This window comes from Mixophyes fleayi, chromosome 8, assembly GCF_038048845.1.
Source record: "Mixophyes fleayi isolate aMixFle1 chromosome 8, aMixFle1.hap1, whole genome shotgun sequence".
Lineage (NCBI taxonomy): Eukaryota > Metazoa > Chordata > Amphibia > Anura > Limnodynastidae > Mixophyes > Mixophyes fleayi.
The window spans coordinates 54,504,455-54,528,576 of NC_134409.1; the positions used below are offsets into that span (position 1 = coordinate 54,504,455).

Here is a 24,122-nt window from a genome sequence, read left to right on the forward strand (position 1 = left end):
GATAAAAGATAAACACTTGGACCCAGGACACTAACTCAAATATCTGATTGTACAGGATGAGTCACTAAGCTTTATGCTTCCTCTATGTGACAAGTTTATATTTCAAAGGGCAAACGGGTTGGCACATATTAAAAAAAATAAAATAATCACAGGTTCTATTTCATGGGATGCTGAACTATGACACACTTTTAAAGAGACACAGGGCTAGATTTATTAAGCCGTGGGTTTGAAAAAGTGGGGATGTTGCCTATAGCAACCAATCAGATTCTAGCTTTCATTTATTTAGTGCTTTCTACAAAATGACAGCTAGAATCTGATTGGTTGCTATAGGCAACATCCCCACTTTTTCAAACCCGCAGCTTAGTAAATCTAGCCCACAGTCTACAAAAACGTATGCAATTCAAATCTATGCTTAAACATAGTCGTAATTAGGGGGGTAATTTATATAGTGTAGGCAGAATATATGAAAACAATTGAATATTTTTATTCTTTTATTACTTGGATTATCGTCCCTTTCTAGCAAAGCTGAAGTTGTTTTCTGTATAGTGCACCTGACAAATAGCCATATAATCATTAGTTTGCTGAAAGCAATTTATATACAGATGTTTTAAATTGTTTCTGCCCGATTACAAAAGTGATTCAAGTGTATGTATGTGTGTGGATAGAGATAGAGATAGAGAGCTCTGTTCATGAACACTCCATTTAATCTGCTATTGCAGATACCTTGTGCTGAAAGAATGGATAGCATGACTTTGGGACAGTTAGCAAGTTTGCATGAGTTTGGCAACCACACCAACTTTATCAATAGACTCTATTGTCACATGAATGACCTCACATCTTATTATGGGTTTACACTGTGAAACTGATTAAACATACCATGCAAGGGTTAAATAGTATTGTCCCAGAACTCCCTGTGTGTTTGTCACCACTTTAATGACTACTGCAGAGCATTACTAAGAAACATTTCCATTCAACTGATGTACTTCCTAAAAGAGAGTCATTGATTCAATTAAAAGGGATGTTCCATCGAATACGAGCAGTACCAGCAATTATGGTACTGAAATATTTACTGATTTTTGCTCGCACTGTTACCCCATAGTAAGAGGACGACCAGGCTGAAATCACCTCATCTCTTCTGATAGGTTTGCAAGGACTAACTATGGCAGTGGTTCCCAAACTTTTGCAGTTCGCGGCACCCTTAGAGTCTCCAAATTTTTTCAAGGCACCGTTCTAAAATAATTACTGAGCAGTCCTGTTTTAGAAGTAGTTGGGTCAAAAAAATGTAATACGTATTTAGGTCAGGACAGAAATACTTATTTAGTTGTATGCAAAAATGCCCCCTCTACATCCAGACACACTGCCCCCTCTGCATCCAGTCACGTTGCCCCCTCTGCCATCTCTCACGCTGTCCCCCTCCTCTGTCACGCTGTCCTCCTCCTCCTCTGTCACACTTCCCCCTCTGCATCCAGTCACGCTGCCCCCTCTGTCACTTCTCACTACCCTCTGTCACGCTGTCCCCCTCCTCTGTCACGCTGTCCCCCTCCTCTGTCACGCTGTCCCCCTCCTCTGTCACGCTGTCCCCCTCCTCTGTCACGCTGTCCCCCTCCTCTGTCACGCTGTCCCCTCTGCATCCAGGCACTCTGCCCCCCTCTGTCCTCCTCCGCTGCCCTCTGTCCTCCTCCGCTGCCCTCTGTCCTCCTCCGCTGCTCCCAGCCATAAAAAAAAGAAAGAGCACATAAACTTACCAATCCGCCGGGCGCCGGGACCCAGCAGCCTCCTCTCTCCCGCAGCTGTCACTGTCAGTGACACCCCTGGGAGCCGCGGCGCACAGTTTGGGAACCGCCGAACTATGGGGTTTATTTACTAAACTGTAAGTTTGAAGAAGTGGAGATGTTGCCTATAGCAACCAATCAGATTTTAGCTGTCATTTTGCAGAATGTACTGAATAAATGATAACTAGAATCTGATTGGTTGGTATAGGCAACATCTCCACACTCTTACTGCACAGTAAGTCTACAAAGCTGTCACACAACACTGCCTGTTTATAGGTGCACTTCCATCCCAACATGTCATCCTGCTGCAAAGGAGCAGGAATGAGAGCATTATGGACATATTTAGTGAAGTATAAACACTTCAGTTATTGAATGTATATTATTCAGCACAGCAATACATGCATCAACCTTTTACACTCTCTTCTGGAAGAAAGGACTATGAGGTAGATTTAGAACACCTTCTAAAAAGGAAAAGTGGAGATGTTGCCCATAGTAACCAATCAGATTCTAGCTATCATTTTCTAGAATGTACTAGACATACGATAGCTAGAATCTGATTGGTTGATATAAGTAACACCTCTACTTTTCCTTTTTAGAATGTTTAATAAATCTACTGCTATAAATCCATACTAGTAACCTGTATATATAACTAATCAAAGCCTAATCCCTTAAATGGGTGTAGTACCTATTAACGGTACTGACTACCCCGACAGAGAAGATAACTACATGAGGAGTCCGATTCAATAGTACACCGACCTGCAAAAACTACTTACCGGAATGCAGATTACTTAATATCACGACACACACTGTCGCCGACTGGAGAAAATGACGTCATCACCAACCGCGACTTGGTCGGACCCGCCTGTCATTTATGTTGTGTAAGTACTGTTTTAAGAGTTAGGGGTGTTAGAGGTATTAGGGTTAGGAGTTAGGGTTAACCCTAATCATAACCTTAACCTCTAAAATAATACTTACATGACATAAATGGCAGGCGGGTCCGTCCATCGCCGCTTTAAGCCAAGTCGCGGTTGGTGATGACGTCATTTTCTACAGTCGACAAGAGAGCGAGTCGTGATATGAAGTAATCTGCATTCTGGTAAGTAGGGTTTTTTGGCAGGTCGGTGGACTATTGATTTGGACTCCTTATGTCGTTGTCTTCTCTGTCGGGGTAGTCCATACCATGAAACCGACTACCGCCGGCCTTAAAGTAACTAAACAGCTTAGCAGGTCCAAAACAACAATAGTGAACAAAGCATATTACTAACCAAACACTTTAAAACTTTCCACAAAATTAAAATTAAATATCCTTTTTGCTCTTGCCTTTCCTCAACCACCACAGTGCCTTGGACCTCGCTAGATAAGTTGAAAAATTATCAATAGCAAGTACCTGTTTTTACACCATGGAATTAACACTTCAACTATCAGCAATTGTGCATGAAAGTGGAGCATGCAGAGAGTCCGGAGCTACACAGTACCACAGGATGTTTGTTAAAAACTAGAAAATACAAATTACTCTTTATGGGTTTGGCTAGAGCAAGCAAATCAGACTGTGCTGATCAGATAAGATGCAAAAGTGCTGAAAAGCCCAACACAGCAGTATAGGTGGAGAAGAAAGAAAAAGATCAAATTACATTATAAAGAAAGCTCGTTATTTAGGCAGAAAGAAAATTGTGGACACTGAAATTGATAACATGATATATAAGTACAGTTAAATGTTATTTCACTTTTCTTCTACAAATGATTAACAAAAGATATGGTCATTATTGGTATGGTACTTACTTGGATTTACTATGCAATACAGTTTGAAAAAACTAACTCGCAGACCTGGGATCGCTGTTGTTTTATCGACCATAAAACTATTGTAAATGTTAGACATTGTATTGTTGGGGGATTTTCCAGCATTATGTCCCTTTATATTATCCCCAATATATCTGACAACAAGGAATATAACGGGTTTACCTTAAAAAAGGCCAAACATTCAGTAATAAGTTAAAATAATAAAACGAATCAAAGAAACATCTATGTGTAATAACATTTAAACAGGTCTTCCAAGTTATAACAAACAAATCAGACAATAAAGTAGGAAGGAGCTGAGGGCAGCAGGTGAAGGAAGGCACAGAAGACTGCATGTGGCCCTAGGGCCACCTGTTGCCCACCATTGGCTTATGGACTCCAAGAGTAAGCGTGGCCAGAAGTTCTATTACATTCTAAGTTCTTCACTGTAGTTGTGTAGGCTGGGCCACAAGCAGTTCTATACAGTTAGATATTAGTCTGCTTACCCATAGTAGGATGATTTATTTACTTATAAGGTGTGTGAGGCAGGTCACTGCTTGCAGATACAACCATTCTCATTAGACAGGAGAGTACAGCATAAACAGTGACCTGTAGACCTCTCTAGGAGAAAACAAAAAACAACTGTCCATCTCACGTACATGAAAAGAAAATTCTGAAAAACACACACACACAAAAATATATAGTATATGCACATGCAACAAAGAAAGCATCTATAATTATCAGTGGAGAGTTTGCAAACAGCCAACCACAAGCCGTTTTTATTGCTGGCAACTGTCGTAGTCATCATCATCATCATCATCCATTTGCACCTGCCCTCGACCAATGGCAAACAAGTGGAAGTACCATAATCATGTAGTTCTGTGTAGGTGTATAAGCATCCCGCCACACACAGTGCAATTCTACACATGTTATGCTTCGCAAACTGGTGCAGTACTCACTCTGCATTGGCCTATTATGTCTAACAAAGTTTAGAGAGAAGCTCCCATAGCACTAACCCATTTCTGTACATGCACTTTACTGCTCTCTAAAGATATCAGTGTAAGATAATACAGAGTGTGTATGTTTCGCAATGCTAGACCAAGGGGGCAAGATAATGTTTGTCTGTGTGACACACATTCTAGTTACTAGGCCTTAATCCTTCCATAAAGTGTCCATATTTGCTCTTGCTGGCAACCTACTGTTTGCTCCGCAACACAGAATACTTATCAGTGCAATGTCTAGCCTAATTTATGGTTTGATTGGGGACTTTGCTTTTTATGTTGAGCCAATCTCCTCATCCCTGTTACAAGCCTCACCACTCCCTGCAGATATTGATCCTGTAGCACAACCAGCCATAAATATTTACATGCACTCACTAGAAACAAGTTAGAGAAGGCCCAAATAAATGGTGAATGATCTATATGTAGGAAATAAATCAAGGCCTCAATTCAAATAACACATGGGTGAGAAGCGAAGCATGTTAAATGGTTATTGAAGAAATAATTGTTTTTTTATAAAAAAACATTCGTGGGAAAACCAGCTCAACTACATAATTTAAAAAAAATCAATGGGATGCATATAGTCACTATGGGGGTAGGGGCCACAGTATCCTGCAGTGCAATATGGAAATAAAATATATAAAGAAATCGTAGCTGAACAGAATGCATAACAATAAAACTAAGATTATATATATATATATATATATATATATATATATATATATATATATATATATATATATATATATACACACACACACATACATACATACATACATACATATACACACACTGGACAAACATAAATTGAATACACAAGAAGCAAGTACAAGGATGCATATTTTCACTGAATATGAACATACAAGAAGATAGGAGAAAGCTTACTAAATAGTTTTGACTTAGCAAAGAAAACAAAGTATTTTCTATGATTCCTTGTGTCATGTATGCCAGGGAGGACGACTTATGCTTGGTACCCATAGACGGATCTCTGCATTGTGATTGTGTGCATGCAATAAAACTACTTAGACTGTAATGGTATATTAAGTTTTGTAATTTTCTTTTAATTTTCTGTCTAGGGGCATTGATACGATTATGCTGCTGATTTCTGGTTCAGGCACTCAGGTAGCCCTAAGGATTGGTCATTGTGATGTGACTGCAGTGCAGAAAGATAGACTGCCAGCATGAGTGCACAAATATTCAGTACATTTTCATAGCACATTTTAGCATCACTTTAAACACATTTGTTCCCAGGCCTATATCACTTTCTCATGTTTGCAAAAAACTTAATAAGCAAAAATACTGTCCTGAAAACTCTTAAGTCATAACTTAATCATTGTAATTTGATTTTCCTGCTAAATCACTTATTGCTTTGTATTTGTTAGAGTATTGTCATTACCAGTAGATCAGTACATAATAAGATCACATAAAGCCTCTTGATCTAAGAGCATGCAATCTAGTCCAACACATACATAAAACCTACCTCTTCTGCGCCTCCTCCAACTGCCATGCCCATTGCCTTCAGGCCTTGTTGCAGCTCCAGAATATCCACCTTTCCATCTTTATTAATATCTAATTTATGGAAGAGCTCTGCATACTTGGTATGTGTGTCTGATCCCTCGCAGAAAGCCCTGCACAGCACCAATGTCTTCATTTGTTCAATCATCGTTATGGTGGGTGTGAGGCTCTGGTGAATTTAGGAGAACTAATGAAATGAGTAAGTATGCCAGGGAAGGAGTGACAGATTGGTAGGCAGCAGAGAAAGAGCTGAAGAAAACAGGCCAAAATACAAAATGTAGAAAAGTCTATAAGAGTAGTGACAGTGAGTACACCGCCCAGAGAGAGGGAGGGAGGCTTCAGATATGTCTGGGAGGGAATTCCCTGCACAAAAAGGAGGAGAAATACCAGTATTTCTCTCCTTGTCTCCTCCCTTTCTACAAATATTTCTCTTTCTCCACCTCCCACAATTGGGCTGTGCCCCTGAACCTCCCTTCTCTCATTTCACACTCATTAACCCCTTGGCAACCACAGGTTTTCTCACCATATCATTTAATACAGCACTATGTTGTATATACCTGACTCTCCCTCTAACCACAGACATGTATCTGGCATATGCTTGGTTCCCCTCTGTACATAGCTTTATTTCATGGGAAGGATTTCATTACTATGTGTTAGGGAGGAGGCTGAGATGATTACTACACTTGTCATCCATAATATTTGTATGAAGTTTGGGATTATATTCCAACAGCACACATGACAGGCGTGACTTACCCCCACCCCATACCTGTCTGTATAACCTTATCATCCAGCGCCAGCACCATTTCCTCCCACACCCTCCACCGCCATACACACGTCACTTAAGTACAATCATGTAACCACTTATCTGACAGTAGTGACAGTGTTTAGACGGACACGTGATAAAAATACTAAGTAGTTCCGGGGCCACATTTGTGAGTAATGAAATGTGAACGTTAAAACATCTGTCGTGAATCTACAATATGTTATTCATGGCAGGGTCTATCTTTTGCACCGCCATTTCTATCCACTGGATGTCGCTAGACTCCCACACTGACGAACGCCGCTGGTAGTCATTTTTCTTGATTCTGGTAATCTGTAGTACCCGATTGCCTCGCTAGGGGGTCACTGTGTAACATAAGTATTGCACTCCGGAAAAAGCACCTGATTTGGTATCCTTCCCAACACTGGAACGCCTTCTACTGATACCGTGTACGGAAGCCTAGCACGACCAGAAAGGGGAGAGCGCGATCCGGGTGGGACTCCGAAAAAGCCATTTATGCAACGACCGGGGGCTGCCTTTAGGAATATAAAACCTGGGAGACACCTCTTGGACTATAAATACTGAGAAACATCTCCTTAGGACGCCCACGCTGGGAATATCTGCAGGAAATACCTCCAGAACAATATAAACCCCTCCAGGGCTGTACCCTGCAAGGACGATACAGCTCAGATACACATATGTTACATCACATTTCGCTATAGCCCTGTGCTGTGCTCCTGTAAGCCAGGTATCAACCCCAAAGGCATATATTCATTTTAACACACATAGTAATTATATGATTTTTTTAAAATTATTATTGTTATCGGTTTAAACGGTGCAACATGTAGGAGTGATAGTGTTTAGAGCATAACTGCATTATTAATACATTAAATAACCCCAGTGTATGTGTGCACAGGACACAGACGGGCATATCCTGCTTAATTCTTATTAGGTAGATGGGATTCTGAGTCGTATGTGAAATACAAACTGACTATTATGCAGAAAGAGAAAACCCTGGGCAACATTGTTATTTCTAATTATCATTAAAACATGTTTTCTGCACCAGAAGATCTACAAACTATGTGCAGGATTTATTAGCTAAAGGAGGAGAGCGGAAACCAAACCATTAGGTAATATAAAGCAAAATAATAAACACAAACTAATATGAAAACCCTTATGAGCAGTATAAGATAAACATTTTTTTTTACAAGGAAGTATCTTATTGTTTTCTTGTCTTGAATATATATATATATATATATATATATATATATATATATATATATATCTATCATGTATAGAGATGATATATATTAATATTTGAGATGTAGGGAGGGACTATGACTTAAATGTATCTGGTGAAACACAGAAGATCAAAATGACATCAGTTTCTGCATTCTACAGAGAGAGAAGGGCGGATAAAGGGAAGTTGACAGTATAAAAGCAAAAATCTGTTATTGCCACACACTGCTCACAGGGCAGGATGAAGTAAGGATGGCTTTTTACAAAGGCTAAAACTGATTTATTTTTTTATTCATGAGGAAATATTTGGAATTTCATTATTAAGGACAATTTCAGATTCTGCTTTATGGATTGAAACTTTTTCCCTTTATTTTCTTTACACATTTCTGGTAGTGGATCTTGGGATACTCTTTGCAATCTCTGGGAATTATAATCTATATATATATATATATATATATATATATATATATATATATATTTTATTTTTTTTAATGTGTGTCCTCTTTACAGGACATACGTTTATTTTTCAGTCACTCTCCTTTCAAAATACATTTAAATCTAATATAAATAATTTTAATTAACTCTCCTGTATTCCAACACACTGTCATATCATCACCCTATTGCCTCTTGATTCCAGTTTATGGCTTTCATGATGATGAAAAAGAAGAAATTTAAGTTCCGGGTGGATTTTGAGTTGGATGAGCTATCATCAGTTCCTTTTGTGAATGGGATCCTGTTCTGTAAGGTCCGACTACTGGATGGTGGCAGCTTTAATGTGGAGTCATCCAGGTAAGCGAAAATAATTTTTTAATGGTTGAACCTTACATTATTGAGCAAGGACTATTACCAGCATACGTACATTATCATTTGTTTTGTCCTATTAACGTGAATTTTTTTTCTTGTAAAGTCTGCCTTTTCTTTACCTTGTGCACTTCTTGTAGTGTATTCATTAGATGACTGTGCCACCTATAGTGTCCATTTTAGGTCTTTATGATTCACCTGTCTAGTGGAACTTCCTCCTTGACCTTTTGCCTGTCGGTCCATTCTTTTGGCTTTTACATAATTTCTCTTTAATCAGTATTAGAAGTGAGTGAACGGTATACTTAGTGGACATTTCACATAATCTAGGAATAGTAAGCAATTTTGAAACAATTTGTGAAAAATGTATGGTTGTAGTGGGGTATGTGTAGGTAGCATAACGTCATACTTAACAATAACCAGCATTTATTTGACCCTAATATTATAAATCAAACAACATAATGTCAGCCTCTACCCTCCATCTCATTTACTATTCCCATCAAGTTGCTCTGCCAGTGACTAACTACTTAGACATTGTGTTCCCTCTCTCCAATGTTTCTGAAAACTACCAGAAAAGATTCCCGGCGATTACAGCTCAGGACAGTGTTAAGACGTACTCTGCTGTTATTGTGACCAGAACTGCGTTTTAGTGAAACCCTGCGCATCTTAGGTCATAGTAACAGCACGGTGTGTTATAACACTGTGAAAGGAAGCTGTAATTACCAGGAACCAGCCCTATTAGGTAAAAGAACTGGTGAGTGCGGTGTCATTCACTGTAGCTTCCAGTGCGGTGGGAAAGAATGGAGTATGGAAGGGGGGACATGCTCAGGTAGTCAAGGCACATCTAGCCACCCTTGTAAACTGCAAACAACCAGGATTTGACCAGCTCTGGCTTAGAGTGTAGACCACGATCATCTTTAACATCAAAGGATGGTCCCCATACAATTACAGCGGCTATGTGTGCAGCTCCAATGTTGACTGGAACATTGTACTACAATGATAGGGTTATACGCATGGGCATAATACCGTTATTTAGGGGAGCACTATGAAAAAGTTAAAAATTTCTGCACAGTCATAACAAGAAGTTTTTCATGCATGGTAAAGTAGTTCGCTACTGCTTGGAGCCTGGTTGGGACTGTGGGGGGGATTCAGGACTTCCCCCAAGTATTTTGCTTTATATGTCATAAACTTGAACCTCAGTAAGCCTGAGTCATTAAGGCATGCATACTCGAGCACATTGTGCGTTTATTTTAAATTGCGCGTGAATTGGCTCTGCATACTCCGGAAGTCAACAAGGAACAGATCTAAAGATACGTGTGTTGTTGACTGTGGGTGTAGGTTTACTCTGCTCTACTAGACCAGACACCACAGGATACGTACAATACATCTGTGGAATATAAAGTCTTAAAATAGCGCACAAAAAATTAAAAACAAAGGAATTAATGTTATCTGTTAATATTCGTTATGGTTTTGAATGGAAATTTAAAAAAAAAAGTTTTTATATATTATTTTCCCTCTTGGAAAAACATTTATCAAGCTGTACTTAATGACTACTGTACATAAAATACATTTTTACAGTTGCTCCTGATTGCAAACACATGTCATAGCATGCATTCTCTGCTGTCAGCACTCGTATTCGGAACTTACACTAGTTGGAGCAAGAGATACGGCAGAAAACCTACGTACTTCTGTGTAAACGCTCTTACCGTATATTGCCTACATGAATTGCCCATTTCTCACCTCACCCCATACACTCCCGTACATGGAGTAGGTAAGTGGATGCAGTAAGAGTCTTTGCGCTCGGAGGTGACTTGTTCATGGCTACGTTCTATTGCGTACCGTCTGGTTCTGAGCATGCACGGTGTATTTTGTGCTGACGATACGCACGCATTCGCGGGATACGCTCCTTTATGACTCGGGCCCATTGTGTCATTTCTACACTGCATGTATAGTAGTTTGTACTGTCGTTTTAAGTTAATTTGTCATTGACACCTACAAATTCTGCGTGTGTTTGCTCATATATATATATATATATATATATATATATATATATATATATATATTCATATTCTTTAAAGAAGGGGGGATGGATTCAGTTAGCAGTGAGGTGCCACGATGTCTGGCCGTGTACAATATGGTACAGAATTTCCACTCCTTTTCTCCTCACATCTCTATGAGATACAAAGGAGAATGGAGCGGAGATTTGAGAAAAAATTTGGGGGCAATGTGTCTACATGGACTGTTTCGGAGACGCATAGCGACACCTCACAGCTAATTGAATTACCCCCCTAATAGTCAACATGACATTGAAGGGGCATAACTATTAACATCAATGGGAATACGCTCAAAAGTTAATTGGCAACATATTATTAGATGCTATAGCGATCTGAATCCTGGCATTCATCCGACCCTGGATAGGATGGACAGAATGTATGCAGCTGTACAGCTTCCAGAACTATATTTTCCACTACACTTTGGCTTTCCCTAAATTCATAATTTTTTAAAAACAAGGTTGGGACATGAAAAATTAATTTCTGAATAGTTTACAGGACAATTTGGCTATGACAGTATGAAGCGATGGGAGATGTGACTGTATACTGCATCAGCACAAATTTATGGGAGCAGCTATAATTGATACGAACCTGCACTATGAGATTCATGAAAAAATTATACATGGCTGAAGTTTCACGATGTTCTACCATTCATCCCACCACGTTTTATTATGTATTTTCATACAGAGCTCTTTTATATGGAATCGGCTTATACCTTTAGGAATATATTTAAAGGTAGAGAAACCATAGAGACTGATTAGTAAATCAAATAGTGACAGGGTCATGCTCTGGTTTCAGAAACCCGTTGGTAGAAGAACTTTTTTCTGGCCCTTTGTTTGTATCAAAGCCTGGCATATGTAAAGCTAGCTTTGTATTGATTGAACATACACTATATGGCCAAAAGTAAGTGGACACCTAAACATCAGATCCATATGTGCTGGTCTCATTCCAAAACCATATGCATTAATATTGAGTAAGTCCACTTTTAGCTGCAATAAAAGCCTCCACTCTTCTGGGAAAGCTTTCCAATATAATTTGGAAGATTGCTGTGGAGATTCACATCCACTCAGAGCATTAGTGAGATTGGGCACTGATTTTGGGTGATAAGGCCTGGCTCATAGTAAGTGTTCTAAGTTTGGCCAAAGGTGTTTAATGGAGTTGGCTCTGTTGAACCAAGTTATTCCGCACTAAACTCACTAAACCATTTTTTGATGGACCTCGCTTTGCACACGGGGCATTGTCGTGATGAAACACAAAAGGGCCTTCCCCAAACTGTTGCCACATAGTTGGAAGCGCACAATTTTGTAGGATGTTATTGTATGCTGTAGCAGTAAGCTTTTTCTTCACTGGAACCAAAGGGTCCAGGCCAAATCATAAACAACAGTGCCAGACCGCTATTCTTCCTCCACCAAACATTACAGTTAGCAGTTCACATTCGGGTAGGAAGTCTCCTGGTATTGGCCAAACCCAGCACTTACAATTGAATGGTGATGCTCTAGCAGGGCAGTAATTTGGCAATCTGACTTTTGGTATCAAATGACCTTCAGTATGACCCATTCTACTGCTAATGTTTGATTATGGACATTGCATGTGTCTATGTTTACTGTTATCGATAATGTTGAATATGATTGAACAAGCACCAGGTACATGATTCCTCTGCTCTCACTTAGCGTATAATGATAGTTGAAAAAAATATGAAACAAAGGAAGCGTACTGAGACTATGAGCTGTGCTGTGGATGTCATGTGTTGGACTTCAAGAGTTTTCTTATTGAGGAGGAGTGTGGGAATTTTATCATACCTAGGAGAAGATATTGTCTGAAAAGACAACCATTGTGGAGCGTCAAATAGTCTGTTTAACTGCTTATTGTAGTAGGTGCTAACATAGAAAGTATATGAAGCCTTTCAGTACATATATTTATTTTTGTCTTCATAAATACATTATATGGAGAGTCATTAAAAAAAAACAAAGCACAAGTTGCAGCTGAACATAAGGATACATTGTAACCACATAATCTGTAGCCACTGCCCATAAGGATACACAGATAGAGTCCCAGTTCATAAGGCATTTGTTGAGCAGAAGGCCTGGGACGTGGCATTCATTTTACACATCTATAGCAGCAGTGAGAACCGTTTCATCAGATACAGTGTACCAAGGAGCACTTAAAGACAAACTTGCACAGGGACTCCCATGACATCATCAATGTTGCATGTGCTGCACACTGAACCGTTAGGAATAAAAAGGTGCACAGGTCAGGCCCCCAGGAAACACCCCCCCTCATCCCCATCAGTACAACCAGACGGCTAGTCAGTTGAGGCTACGTCAGCCAGACAGGCCCTGTATCGTAAACCATACTATCTGGACAAGATCTTTCAGTATTTGGTTTTTCACTTTTCTACACTTATGCTGTACAGCAGAGTTAACCAGCGCTCATCACTTTTGAAAGTCAGATGGTTCTGGGCAAGCCAAACTCAAGAGATAATTACTTTAGCCAGGTTCACCAAACTAAAAATATATTTGAAGGTAAATTTGTCTGTGAGATCCTCAAGAGAGATGCGAAACAGACACCACTTGGCACCAGTGGCGGGAGTAACAGGCACAGTATTGAGAACAAAATCTCATCTGCTGGTAACAGAGGCAGGGGGTAGCGTCGCACATGCTTTTAAGCATGTGGGACCATTCCTCATCTAGGAAGGGGCTCAAATCCACTTCCCATCTGGACTGAAGACTGTTCAGGAAATCTGGGGCCAGGGAACAATTAAGGGTTGAGTGTAGGATGGAAATGGTATGGTGGGTGCCCACAGTGGACAATAGGGACTTGAAAGGGGGAGAGGTTTGAGCGTTAAGGGCGTGTGTCAGTTGGAGATGGCAATAAAAGGCGGTGTTAAGGATCCCCATTAAAAAGTATGTGCCATTAATATACAGTGCACAATGTAATGGTAAAAGAAAAGAAATAGATTTGTAACCATACAGGAGACCCACTTCTCAATCCACTCCCCACTACAGTTCCATAATTTAAAGACGCCAATTGTTATTCTGCATCAGGCCCATTTAAAAGAAATTGGGTAGTCAATCTGATTGGTGTTAAATGCCCTTTTAAATTGGAGAAACAAATCACTGACAAAAATGGTGGATACCTAATTTTAGTGGGGAAAATTGGACGCCAGTATTTTACCTTGGTCTCCCTGTATGCCCCGAATTCTCGTCAGAAAGCTTTGCCAAGCCATCCACAAAGTTAAACGTGGAATGCTATTGTGTATGGGTGACTTTAATGTAGCCCCAGATCCAAGGTTAGATAGCTCCTCTAGCCCTTCAAAACAGTCTGTGTCTTCTTTTAATACTGTCTCCGTAGCGTTTTCTCAATTGTTAGCAGAATATGACTTGTATGATGTGTGGCGTGCCTATCATCCTGGTGCGAAGGACCACATGTACTTCTCTCATGTGCATAATTCTTATTCAAGAATTGTCTTATCTGATAAATGGTCTCTCCAACATCAAAAGAATTGAGATTTTAGCCATTACATGGTCAGATCATGCCCCTCTGGTTTGGCAACTGGAGTCCATTGCTGGAGACTGTTCATCTAAATACTATCTGATACGAGGTGAAATCGTGTAATGCGTGAAGCCTTGGACTCTAGAGACTAACAAACCCAAGAACACCACAATATACACCCACTAGTGTGCCCTTAAGGCCGTTATGAGTGGAGCAACAGTACAAGCTGCGGTTACAATTAGGAAAACGCATATAGAGGTACAGACCTCATATAAATCAAAATTAGCGTCTCTAGAAGCCCTCCATAAACGTACCCCCCAGGATTCTAAGATTAAAGCTGAATTAACTGACTTGCATAGGAAAATTAGCGGTGTCTGCCTGCTACAAATTAACAATGCCATAGCTAAAATCAATCCAGCCCGAACTGATCCCGGTCCTTACTAAACTATTTAACTCAGCCACTAAAGATACGGTCCTACCCCCCAGAAATGCTTGAGGTGCAAATAATTACCATCCCAAAGCCAGACAAGGACCCCTCTCATTGTCACAACTATCGTCCTATAGCGTTCCTCAATTCCGACCTAAAATTTTTTGCTAGGTTGATTGCCAATTGTTTAAATTCTATCCCACCGCAGTTAATCCATTTAGATCAGGTGAGTTTTGTACCTGTAAGATAGGCTCCAGATAATACAAGGATAGTCTTGAACATTGTTGAGACTCATTCAGCTAGCTCTGTACCCTTGTTACTATTATCATTGGACACAGAGAAAGTGTTTGATAGAATTCACTGTGAATACATGACTGCAGTTCTAACTAAATTTGGCTTTGGGGGTCTTTCTTTCAAGCCAACGCTACCCTGTACACTACCCCCTCAGCCATGGTCTTCAGCAATGGGTTCCTCTTCTCTGCCTTCCTGAGTACCAACGGCACCAGACATGGCTGTCATCTCTCCCCTCTGATCTTTGCTTTAGCTATGGAACCCCTGGCCGCAAAGATTAGAATGGCAGAAAATGTTAAAGGGACTGTCATTGGTGCCTGTCACCACAAGATATGCCTCTTTGCAGGTGATGTACTCCTATTTGTTTCAAACCCTGAGTCTTCTATACCTGCCTTATCTCTAATTTTGCAAGAATACACAGAGGTATCATATTATAAGCTTAATACCTCTAAATCAGAGGCACTAGAGGTGGCCCTCACACATGACTCTCTAAGATCCCTAAAATCCCTATAGAAATTTCAATGGTGCCCCCTCTACATGACATATCTAGGTATACGTATTTCTCTGGACCCTACTTCAGGCATTGAGAGTAACTGACAGCCATTATTGAGACAGTTCGATAAGCTTACCAAATCCTGGTCAAATTTTGAGATCTCTTGGATGGGCAGTGTAGCAGCCCTAAAAATGATGCTGCTACCAAAGATCCTGTACTTATTCCGCTCTATCCCCTACCTAGTTCCTATGACCCTCCTCAATAAGTTTTACACCATCGCATTTAACTTCATTTGGAGTAATAAGCAACCCAGACTCTAGTGAGCGAATGTTTAGATCCAAAATAAGAGGTGACCTAGCCACTCCTAAATTGGAAGTTTACCAGCACGCTGCTATTCTTAACTAGCTCAGAGATTGGCAGGCTCCTTCCCCATTAAAGCCTTGGGTGGTCATTGAGCAACACAGTTCCTCCCCATTCGCATTAGCAGACCTCTTGTGGCTTTATAAACCCAGTAAACCGAACCCAGTATTTACACTTTGAAGTGTTAGAGACTCCCTTATTTTTTGGGGAAAAGATGATGACCCTGTCATCAGAATACCACCTTTCCTCCTCTAGTCTCTCCACTATTGCATTGTCACAATTGATGCCAGACCTCCGACTCGACTTTTGGTATAGGCAGGGTGCCAGACGAATACAGGATCTTTTGAAAGGAGGGTCACCCCCCCCCCCCCTTCTCGCATCTACAAGCCAAGTATGATATTCCAGCTCGAGACTTCTATAAATATCTCCAGGTTAGGCTTTGGATACTATCCCGTCCCTCACATCCTCCGGAGTTGAGGCCAAACCCCCCCCCCCGCCCCTTGTATTCAATTGTCCCTTTTCCCTGCTTCCCACGCAGTTGGCATCTCAACAAAGTACCGTATTCCCCTGTCCCCTGTTGATAACCGTGATCTGCTGGTCCAAAATGTCTGGGAAACCGAATTGGAGATTATTATCTTAGCGGGCGATTGGGAGAAAATCTTTCCAAATGTATATAAGATGTCAAAGTGTATCAACCACTCGGAAATATTGATGTAAGTTGTCCATAGGCTGTACCATACCCCAGATAAGGTCCATAAAATCTGGCCCTCAGAAACCAAATATTGTGGGAGGGACTTTGGTGAGATTGGTACGGTTATACGCATTTTTTGGACATGTTCTAAACTTCAACCACTATGGGCTGAAATCTTCCACCTAATATCACATGTTTCTAAATCCAATATCCTCCTTTTCCCAGCTATGGCACTTTTACATCTATACACTCCACACCTACAACGCCACAATCAATATGTCACTGGACACATACTTATTGCCGCTAGGGCAGCAATAGCACATAATTGGAAATCCCCACTAATTTTACCTCTCTCTCTAAAATGATCACTAAAAACCAACGTAGTTATGAGATGGAAACTATTGGTTTTAAATACTCTACAGTTGTATCCTCCTCGTTGATAAAGTGGTTTTTGTGGTATGAATAGTTTACAGAACACCGACCCATACTTGACCCTTAAATCTTGTTGCGTGTTCTCTGAGTTGTGCACTATTAATAGACCCAAAGGTACCCACCTTGTACACTTAGTGTCCCTTGACTCATCTCCGTTTTTCCCCTCCATCCCCTCTAGTTGTCTTTGTCATAAGTATTTTGTAACATATGGTGTGGTTTTTTGTTTTCTATTTTTCTTGACTGTCTGTTGGCAATGTTGATTGTTCAATTTTGTGCCACATCTTGGATTGTACCCAGTAATCATTTATCAGCTATGTTTGTTACGTGTTCTTTTAAAACTCAATAAAAACCTTTTTATGTTAAAAAAAAAATAAAAGAAAGAAAGAAACAGATTTGTGGGATAACTGAACAGAAAATAATGAAAAATATTAATTGACACTTGATTCTCTTTTTCACTCTCTGCTACAAGAAACATTTGCTTTCTTCTGGTTCACTTCAGGTCTGCTTTAATGTGTTGTGACAGAAGCACTGGGGAAGTTGTTAATGGCAGATATATATGTCCCAGGTTTGTCTTATGTATTTTAAAACCCCAGGGAGTTTGCTTGTGTTTGTGAAAGAAGTTCTCAAAGATTGTTTGTTTGTAGGGTCCCTGGGGTTATGATTGGAGAGAGAAGGATGAGCTCTATTACAGGGCTACCAACTTGCCAGTCACTTTGCTGGCTAATCAGCAGTTGCACCTGTAAGGTGCTGTTAAAAGGTTCTGAGGCTGTTCCCTCACTCTCTCAATACCTGGGGAACAGGTCAGAGCCTACTGAGACATTACTATTGTTACCCATGAGTTCTGTTATTTTGTGTGCATGGGACATTAGGTCCTTCCTCTTTAGAGAGGGATTTCATTTTTGTATTAGTTAGAGCCGGACAGGCTAGGACTTTTGTTTTTGTTTTGTTTTTGAGCTGCTAAATAAAACTAGCTGCGGCTACTTGTACCAAAGCACTAGACTGGTGTGTTGTTACTTGGCTGCTGCTGGGGAGGTGCTGCCATTTATCCCCAGGAGACTGAACACCTAATCTTATTTTGCAACTTTATTTACTTTTATTGTTGACTGCAATCCTATATTAAAGTTTAACTGTTATGAAAATGATTATATTTGCCTAAAATAATACTAAAAAATATTGATATTTAGTGATTTGAAATTGCATAATTTTTCTAAAGTCATTCACATACCTCCCAACATTTGGGAATCCGGCATCAGGATAGGGGCGTACACTTTTGAAGCACAAGGCTGCCCTGTACTCTCTTGGACCTAAAAGACCTTCATTGTCATGCGTACCAGTTCGAGAGGCTCTCGTTCCCTGTTACTCTGCCATGCTACATACAATACCTCCCAGATTTCCCATCTGCGGGACATAACAGTCCTCATTGGGATTGCAGGACAGGGCCCTCAAGTTGGGACTGTCCCACCTAAGTCGAGAAGGTTGGACAGAAACCTCCTGTGGAGCAGAAGGAAGCCACCATAAATGGCGTAGGAATCCATTTTTAGTGCCGTGTCCCAGGCATTAGTTACCCCCTGGTCTAATATGTTGCTGAGTGTGGCGATTAAGGCAACAACGGGCATTTAAACCCTTTTGATGAAAGACTGGATGTGGCCCATCACAACTTCTCTGATGAATGACAGTTTTGAACAGTGTTCAGGCTGCAACAACATAACAATAGCAGAAATGTCCTCCTTCATTGAGATACTTAGCTCGAGCAATTCCTAGAGCAAGCAACTTTAGGGAGTAAATGTATCAACGTGCTGAGCTGTAAAATTGATGATTTTCAACGATTTTGGCGGATGGTTGTTAAAATGGCAATTTAATTTAAACCTGCCGTGTACGGCTTCTAAATATATATTTTCCAACCCACAACGCCGAAAAATAGAAAAAGTTGTGGAATATGTATCCTATGGTAGAGATCTGAAAGTGTATGAGATTGCTGATGGTGCTGAACCATGGTGGCTGGGGCTTCAAACAGAAAAACTGACCAAATAATTGTTATCGTTTGATAAAATCCGCCTTGTATTCATGATGATGAGACTTGGCTCCAGTCACAGATAGAAAAGGTTGCACAACTGAGTAATGTTGTAAATTTGTAGTTTTTAATCTTGCTGCAGGGCTACTTTGAGTCAGTTTATTGAATCTTGTAAATAGGCTTTGTATTGTTTGAGATTACAAGTGTTCTGATTAATGAAAACCTGGAAAATAGTGGTCATAGTGTGACCTGTGAATTGCTTCCAAGGAGAAAAGAATCGGATGCTAATAAGTGGGTATTTTAAAAATGTAAATCAGGTAGAGATTGAAGTCGGGATTAAAAAGTATATTTAGGTATATCAATAATAAAAATACAAGGACCAGTCTCCCACCCACATATGTGCTCTCTCACCAGGTTCATATTTTCCCAGCTATGGACCTACACTTTTCTCCCATAACACAAATACAATAAAACAGCAGTTTTATAAAACATGTTACCAGTACCATCTGGTCACACTATCTAAGGTCACTTCATGATACCAATTTTTGTCCTTAAAATTTGTGAGTCTAGGTATGGGAATCTAGTAGCCTACATGTTACTGTATATTTAACTTAAACACTAGTATTGTATATTGCACACAATTTGCCTGATTATGTATCTGTTTTGTGACATGTACTATTTCTCTGCTGTTACAAATAAAAGATTAAAAAAAAACACAAGGACTGAACATGTTGGTTTCCTAAATAATGAAATTTGTGATTTGGTTACAAGTGACAATGCGGCGGATATGGTATATTTACATTTTTCCACAGGGTTTGACAATTTGCATCAGAGACCCCTTTAATTTAAAGATTTTCTTTCTACCTTGTTCTTGCCTCGGTCTCCTCTGTCTCCCCTCTCTTTTCTCCTCCAATCTGACTCACCTCCCCTCTCCTTTCCTCCTGTTTTTTCCTCTTTCTCTTAAGGTTTTGTTTTCCTCTGGATCAGCTGAAGTTTTTGAGGATGAAAGCTTGAACTTGATGTACAAATGTTCAGCAACCAATAAGTAATTAGCTTTGAACTATTGCAAGTTGTACAATGAAAACAACTTAACGGCTGCTGTGGGTAACAGCACACTTTCACTTCAGCACATTCGCTTATAATAAATAAAAATAGTTTTACTTGAATTTACTCAGAGAAGATTGTGTTTGTTTTCACATCCTTTCTTAAACTGTTTTGTAAAACCTCTACTCTAATGGTTCATACACACAAGTGTTAAAAACAAAAAAAACAATGCTAGTTAAAAACAGATAAAACCTAGTACTTTGTCCTCTCTTTAATAGAGTGTTAGAAGTGTGTTCATTAGCATGTCTCAAGGCTTCCTTTTAGCATTGTGTATTATGTATTTAATGAGCATTCCCATAGAACTCCCTTGTTTTTTAACACTGAAAAGCAAAATAAACACTTGTCAGCAATCATGTGTCTTTAGATTCATTATTTGTTTGAACTAGCGTAGTCAACGTGCATGTAATACACTTTAAATACCTGCATCAAAATTTTAAAATTGGCATCCATCATTACGAGACCTACTGTTTTGCAAGATAGGAGTATATTGAGTAAGAATTATATTTTAGCTAGTCACCTTTTAATTCCATTCCTACGAAAAAAAACTGAGGATTTTTTTGTTTTAATTTAGATTTGCAAAAGAAACATGAATTTACAAAAACGCAAGTGTTTGTCAGGAGATCTAATAAATAACTGGGTTTATTAATAATAATAATAATATCATTGTTCTCCTCAGAATATTTTGCCAGCCAGTGGGCATAAAGTAGTACCCGGGTTGTGTCAGTGTAATACTACGCAATAATTTTGAAAAATGTTGAAGGTTGTTGCCCACACCTGCCAGGACTGATCTGACTGGTGGTCAGTGGTCTCACACACACTGCTGTGTGTAGTGCTCACATAGTGCCTGTCCTACTAGGAGGAACAATGGTGTATTCTATTATTATAGGACTCCCAAGAGTCGAGTGGACCACCTGGAAAATAGGTGCTGGGGAGAACACGGATTATTCTTGGTCTGGCCTTTACAAATAGTGAGAATGCATGAAGTAGAAAATAAGCAATGGTGACATATTTGCTGATGGGGTAATATGTATTGTCTTAGGTTAGGTACACACTACAGAATTTTCCTAACAATGTGTTATCTACAACGATTTTACCTATGACTGAATTTCCAATCAGTCTGCCAATTCATGTGCATACACTATACACAATTTACCTTCTGATCTGTGTTCTTCATCTGGTCCAAGGGCAGTGTAGTCGGTCATTCCTGTCAGACTGATTATTACACATGAAATAAACTTTGACTTTTCCACATTGTCATTATAAATTTTGTTAGCTTTTGTGACTCTAAAATGAAATATTCGGTCTTAGAACGAACCAAGAAATTATTCCACCTATAGAACTCTACATTTAACAACACAGACAGAGTGACAGGTTCCTAATCTCTCTCTCTGGCCAGACAGTTGTGTGAGTGCATACACACTGCAGGATCGGAAGGAGGTTGGAACGAGATTTTTAGTCCTACCAACCAATCAAATGAAACAATAATCGGTATTTTGAAAAGACTGTCATTCATCGTGCAAGTATACATACTAATGCGATGTCATTTATCGGATGTTTGACCTTACATTTTGCTTAAAAAAACTGTAGTGTGTACCCAGCTTAACTGTACCAAAGTTGAATGGTTCTGATATACATGTAGATAAATGATTCATGTGTCCTAAAGCTGGGTACACACTACACGGTTTTCGTCCAATAATCGGCTCAATCAGCCGACATACGACCTCTCGTTCAAAAGTCGGGTCAGTGTGTACAGTTACACGTTGGTTGAAAGTCTACCCAAATGGACGATTATCGCCTCATTTGGTTGGCCGTACCGTTTAATATTTTCGTTCCAATCTCGTTTCCGCTGTGTAGTGTGTATAAACTTCCGACCGATCCACAACAGTGAGTACGAAATTACAGTCATTGCTCACGACAAGATGGCTGTAAAAAGTCGCTAACGGGATGTCCGCTCTTCCCTTTCTCGTCCTAAACAAGGCTAGTGTGTATGCAGTCCATGGACCGAGCGATCGGAACATCGGTCGCATGTAAAATCGCTTGGCATAAAAAGTTGGTCCAAATTTCTGTAGTGTGTACCCAGCTTAAGTCTGACTAAACACATGGTCATTTCTCTGTTTAAATGCAGGAGTGGAAACAAAATATTGCTATAGTTGCTATGGGCTTATCTTAGTAGAAAAATTTCAAATATGTTAAAATGGAACTGAAAAATACTGTTATAGGCTGCAGTGTAAACGGAGCTGTCATATATTTGTGATATATGATCACATGCCTAGTTGCTGACCTAGATCAGTTAACAACTTATTGCTAACAGAGCAGTTTATTATGTGCTACATCAACTTCCCCCTCATCATGACTTCTTTTTTTCTTGTTAAACCTAAATAAAAAAAAAAATCTGAATTTATATATATATATATATATATATATATATATATATATATATTTAATTTTCTCTTATGTACGTTGTAAAGTATCATCATTGTTTTTACAATCGATATGTCATAATAAAATACTAATTTATTATTTACACTAATGACCATCACATTAAATGTATTAATTCTATGGATTTATGTAAGCTGTGTTGACAGAAGCCATGTGTAACTTTTTTTTTCATATAATTTTATTCAAAATTAAACAATCGTATAGAAAATGGCATAAAAACATTAGACGGAAGTCAAATTCAGAAAACTAGAGGAAACATTGTAAGCCGGGGTGGGGGGGTGAAAAAAAAATTGGAGAGGATAGGACATCAAGAAAGGGGAGGGGGAATCTGTAAGATTATATCATTTTTGAATGAAGGAGGTTATGGGGTAATTGGATGTTATTATGGGTGTCCCAAGATTCCCAGTAACTTTTTGTTTTTTATGCATAATGTCCTTGACTTTATCAGATAAGATTGTGGTAAACTGCAACTGTATCATTATTCTTTAAAAAAAATTCTCAGTGTTGTCACATAATTAGTACTAGTACAGATGACCGTATTATGTGAATAGATTATTTAAGTGGTTTTTCGTTCCCCATGAATGAAGAGCATGTTTGTGTGCAGTAGTAGAATTTTATTGTTTTATTTTAATAAATACTTGTTTATCTCTAAATTCTACTTCATGTTGATTGCACTGTTATTTTTATCATGGAAATGTTTTTAGTTTTGAAGCATTTAGTCAAACAATGTTAATAGATATTTTAGCCTTTTCAAGAGCTGCCATAATAATGTTCATAGATTACTGAAAGTGTTTACTAAGTATTTTCAAGCAAATTACTTTAATTTCTCTGTGCAAAAAAGAAAATCTGCTTTTCTCTCTGACTCACTCAGGGAAGTGATGATTCAGAGGAAGCACTGTCCTAAATCAACCTTCCTTGTGATCAGCGCTGTTTATATTGATTGGGTGCCATGGGCAACATAATCTGTTAAAACCATGTCTGCAGTTAGCATGAACATACACCGAAAAACATAGGCCCAGATATTTGACTATTCCATTATTATGCGTGTCATGACTTGAAGGCATTTGCAGTACCTGGAAGCTAGAAACAGGAAGTGTTACTAGCCATTTCCCCATTTTTCCCCAAATACATGGGAAATATGTTACCGGAATTACTTGTATGACAAAATTCCAGTCAAAATGTCATCATAGAAATGTCTTACATGTCAATATACCAGTGATGGGCTACATTATATATTGTCAGGGACCCTCATAAGTGCCCCTTTGTCCCACAAAGGGTCTACATGTTACCTTTGTGGAAAAGCTCCAAATTCTATTATGAGATAAGTGTTTATGTAGGTCAGCAGGGGCAAGGAGAGCATGTGAGACAATGCTTGGACACTGCTTGTACTTGCCAACCTAGTCTTTTTCCATACAGGCTGTGTGTTGTCCAGAGACGGCACACTGCCAACTGCAACAGCCAGCAAAGTGGTACCAG

General features: G+C 39.3%; 2 protein-coding genes across 4 annotated transcripts in view; one reads left to right on the plus strand and one right to left on the minus strand.

Moving 5' to 3' along the window:
* The window catches only part of SLC25A24 (solute carrier family 25 member 24), a 32,878-nt gene extending 26,004 nt beyond the window's left edge, over positions 1–6,874 (minus strand). The window contains exon 1 of the mRNA XM_075182577.1: positions 6,024–6,874. Coding sequence (XP_075038678.1) covers positions 6,024–6,206 — 183 coding nt within the window. The 5' untranslated portion in view covers positions 6,207–6,874. The remainder of the gene's footprint in view (positions 1–6,023) is intronic.
* Positions 6,875–7,276: 402 nt separating this feature from the next.
* The window catches only part of EEIG2 (EEIG family member 2), a 50,725-nt gene continuing 33,879 nt past the window's right edge, over positions 7,277–24,122 (plus strand). The window contains exons 1-2 of one of the 3 annotated variants that reach the window (XM_075182579.1): positions 7,277–7,948; positions 8,695–8,846. In XM_075182579.1, coding sequence (XP_075038680.1) covers positions 8,698–8,846 — 149 coding nt within the window. In that variant the 5' untranslated portion in view covers positions 7,277–7,948; positions 8,695–8,697. Of the gene's footprint in view, positions 7,949–8,282; positions 8,304–8,694; positions 8,847–24,122 lie in introns of those variants that run through there. The other 2 variants (XM_075182581.1, XM_075182580.1) reach the window with 2 other exon arrangements.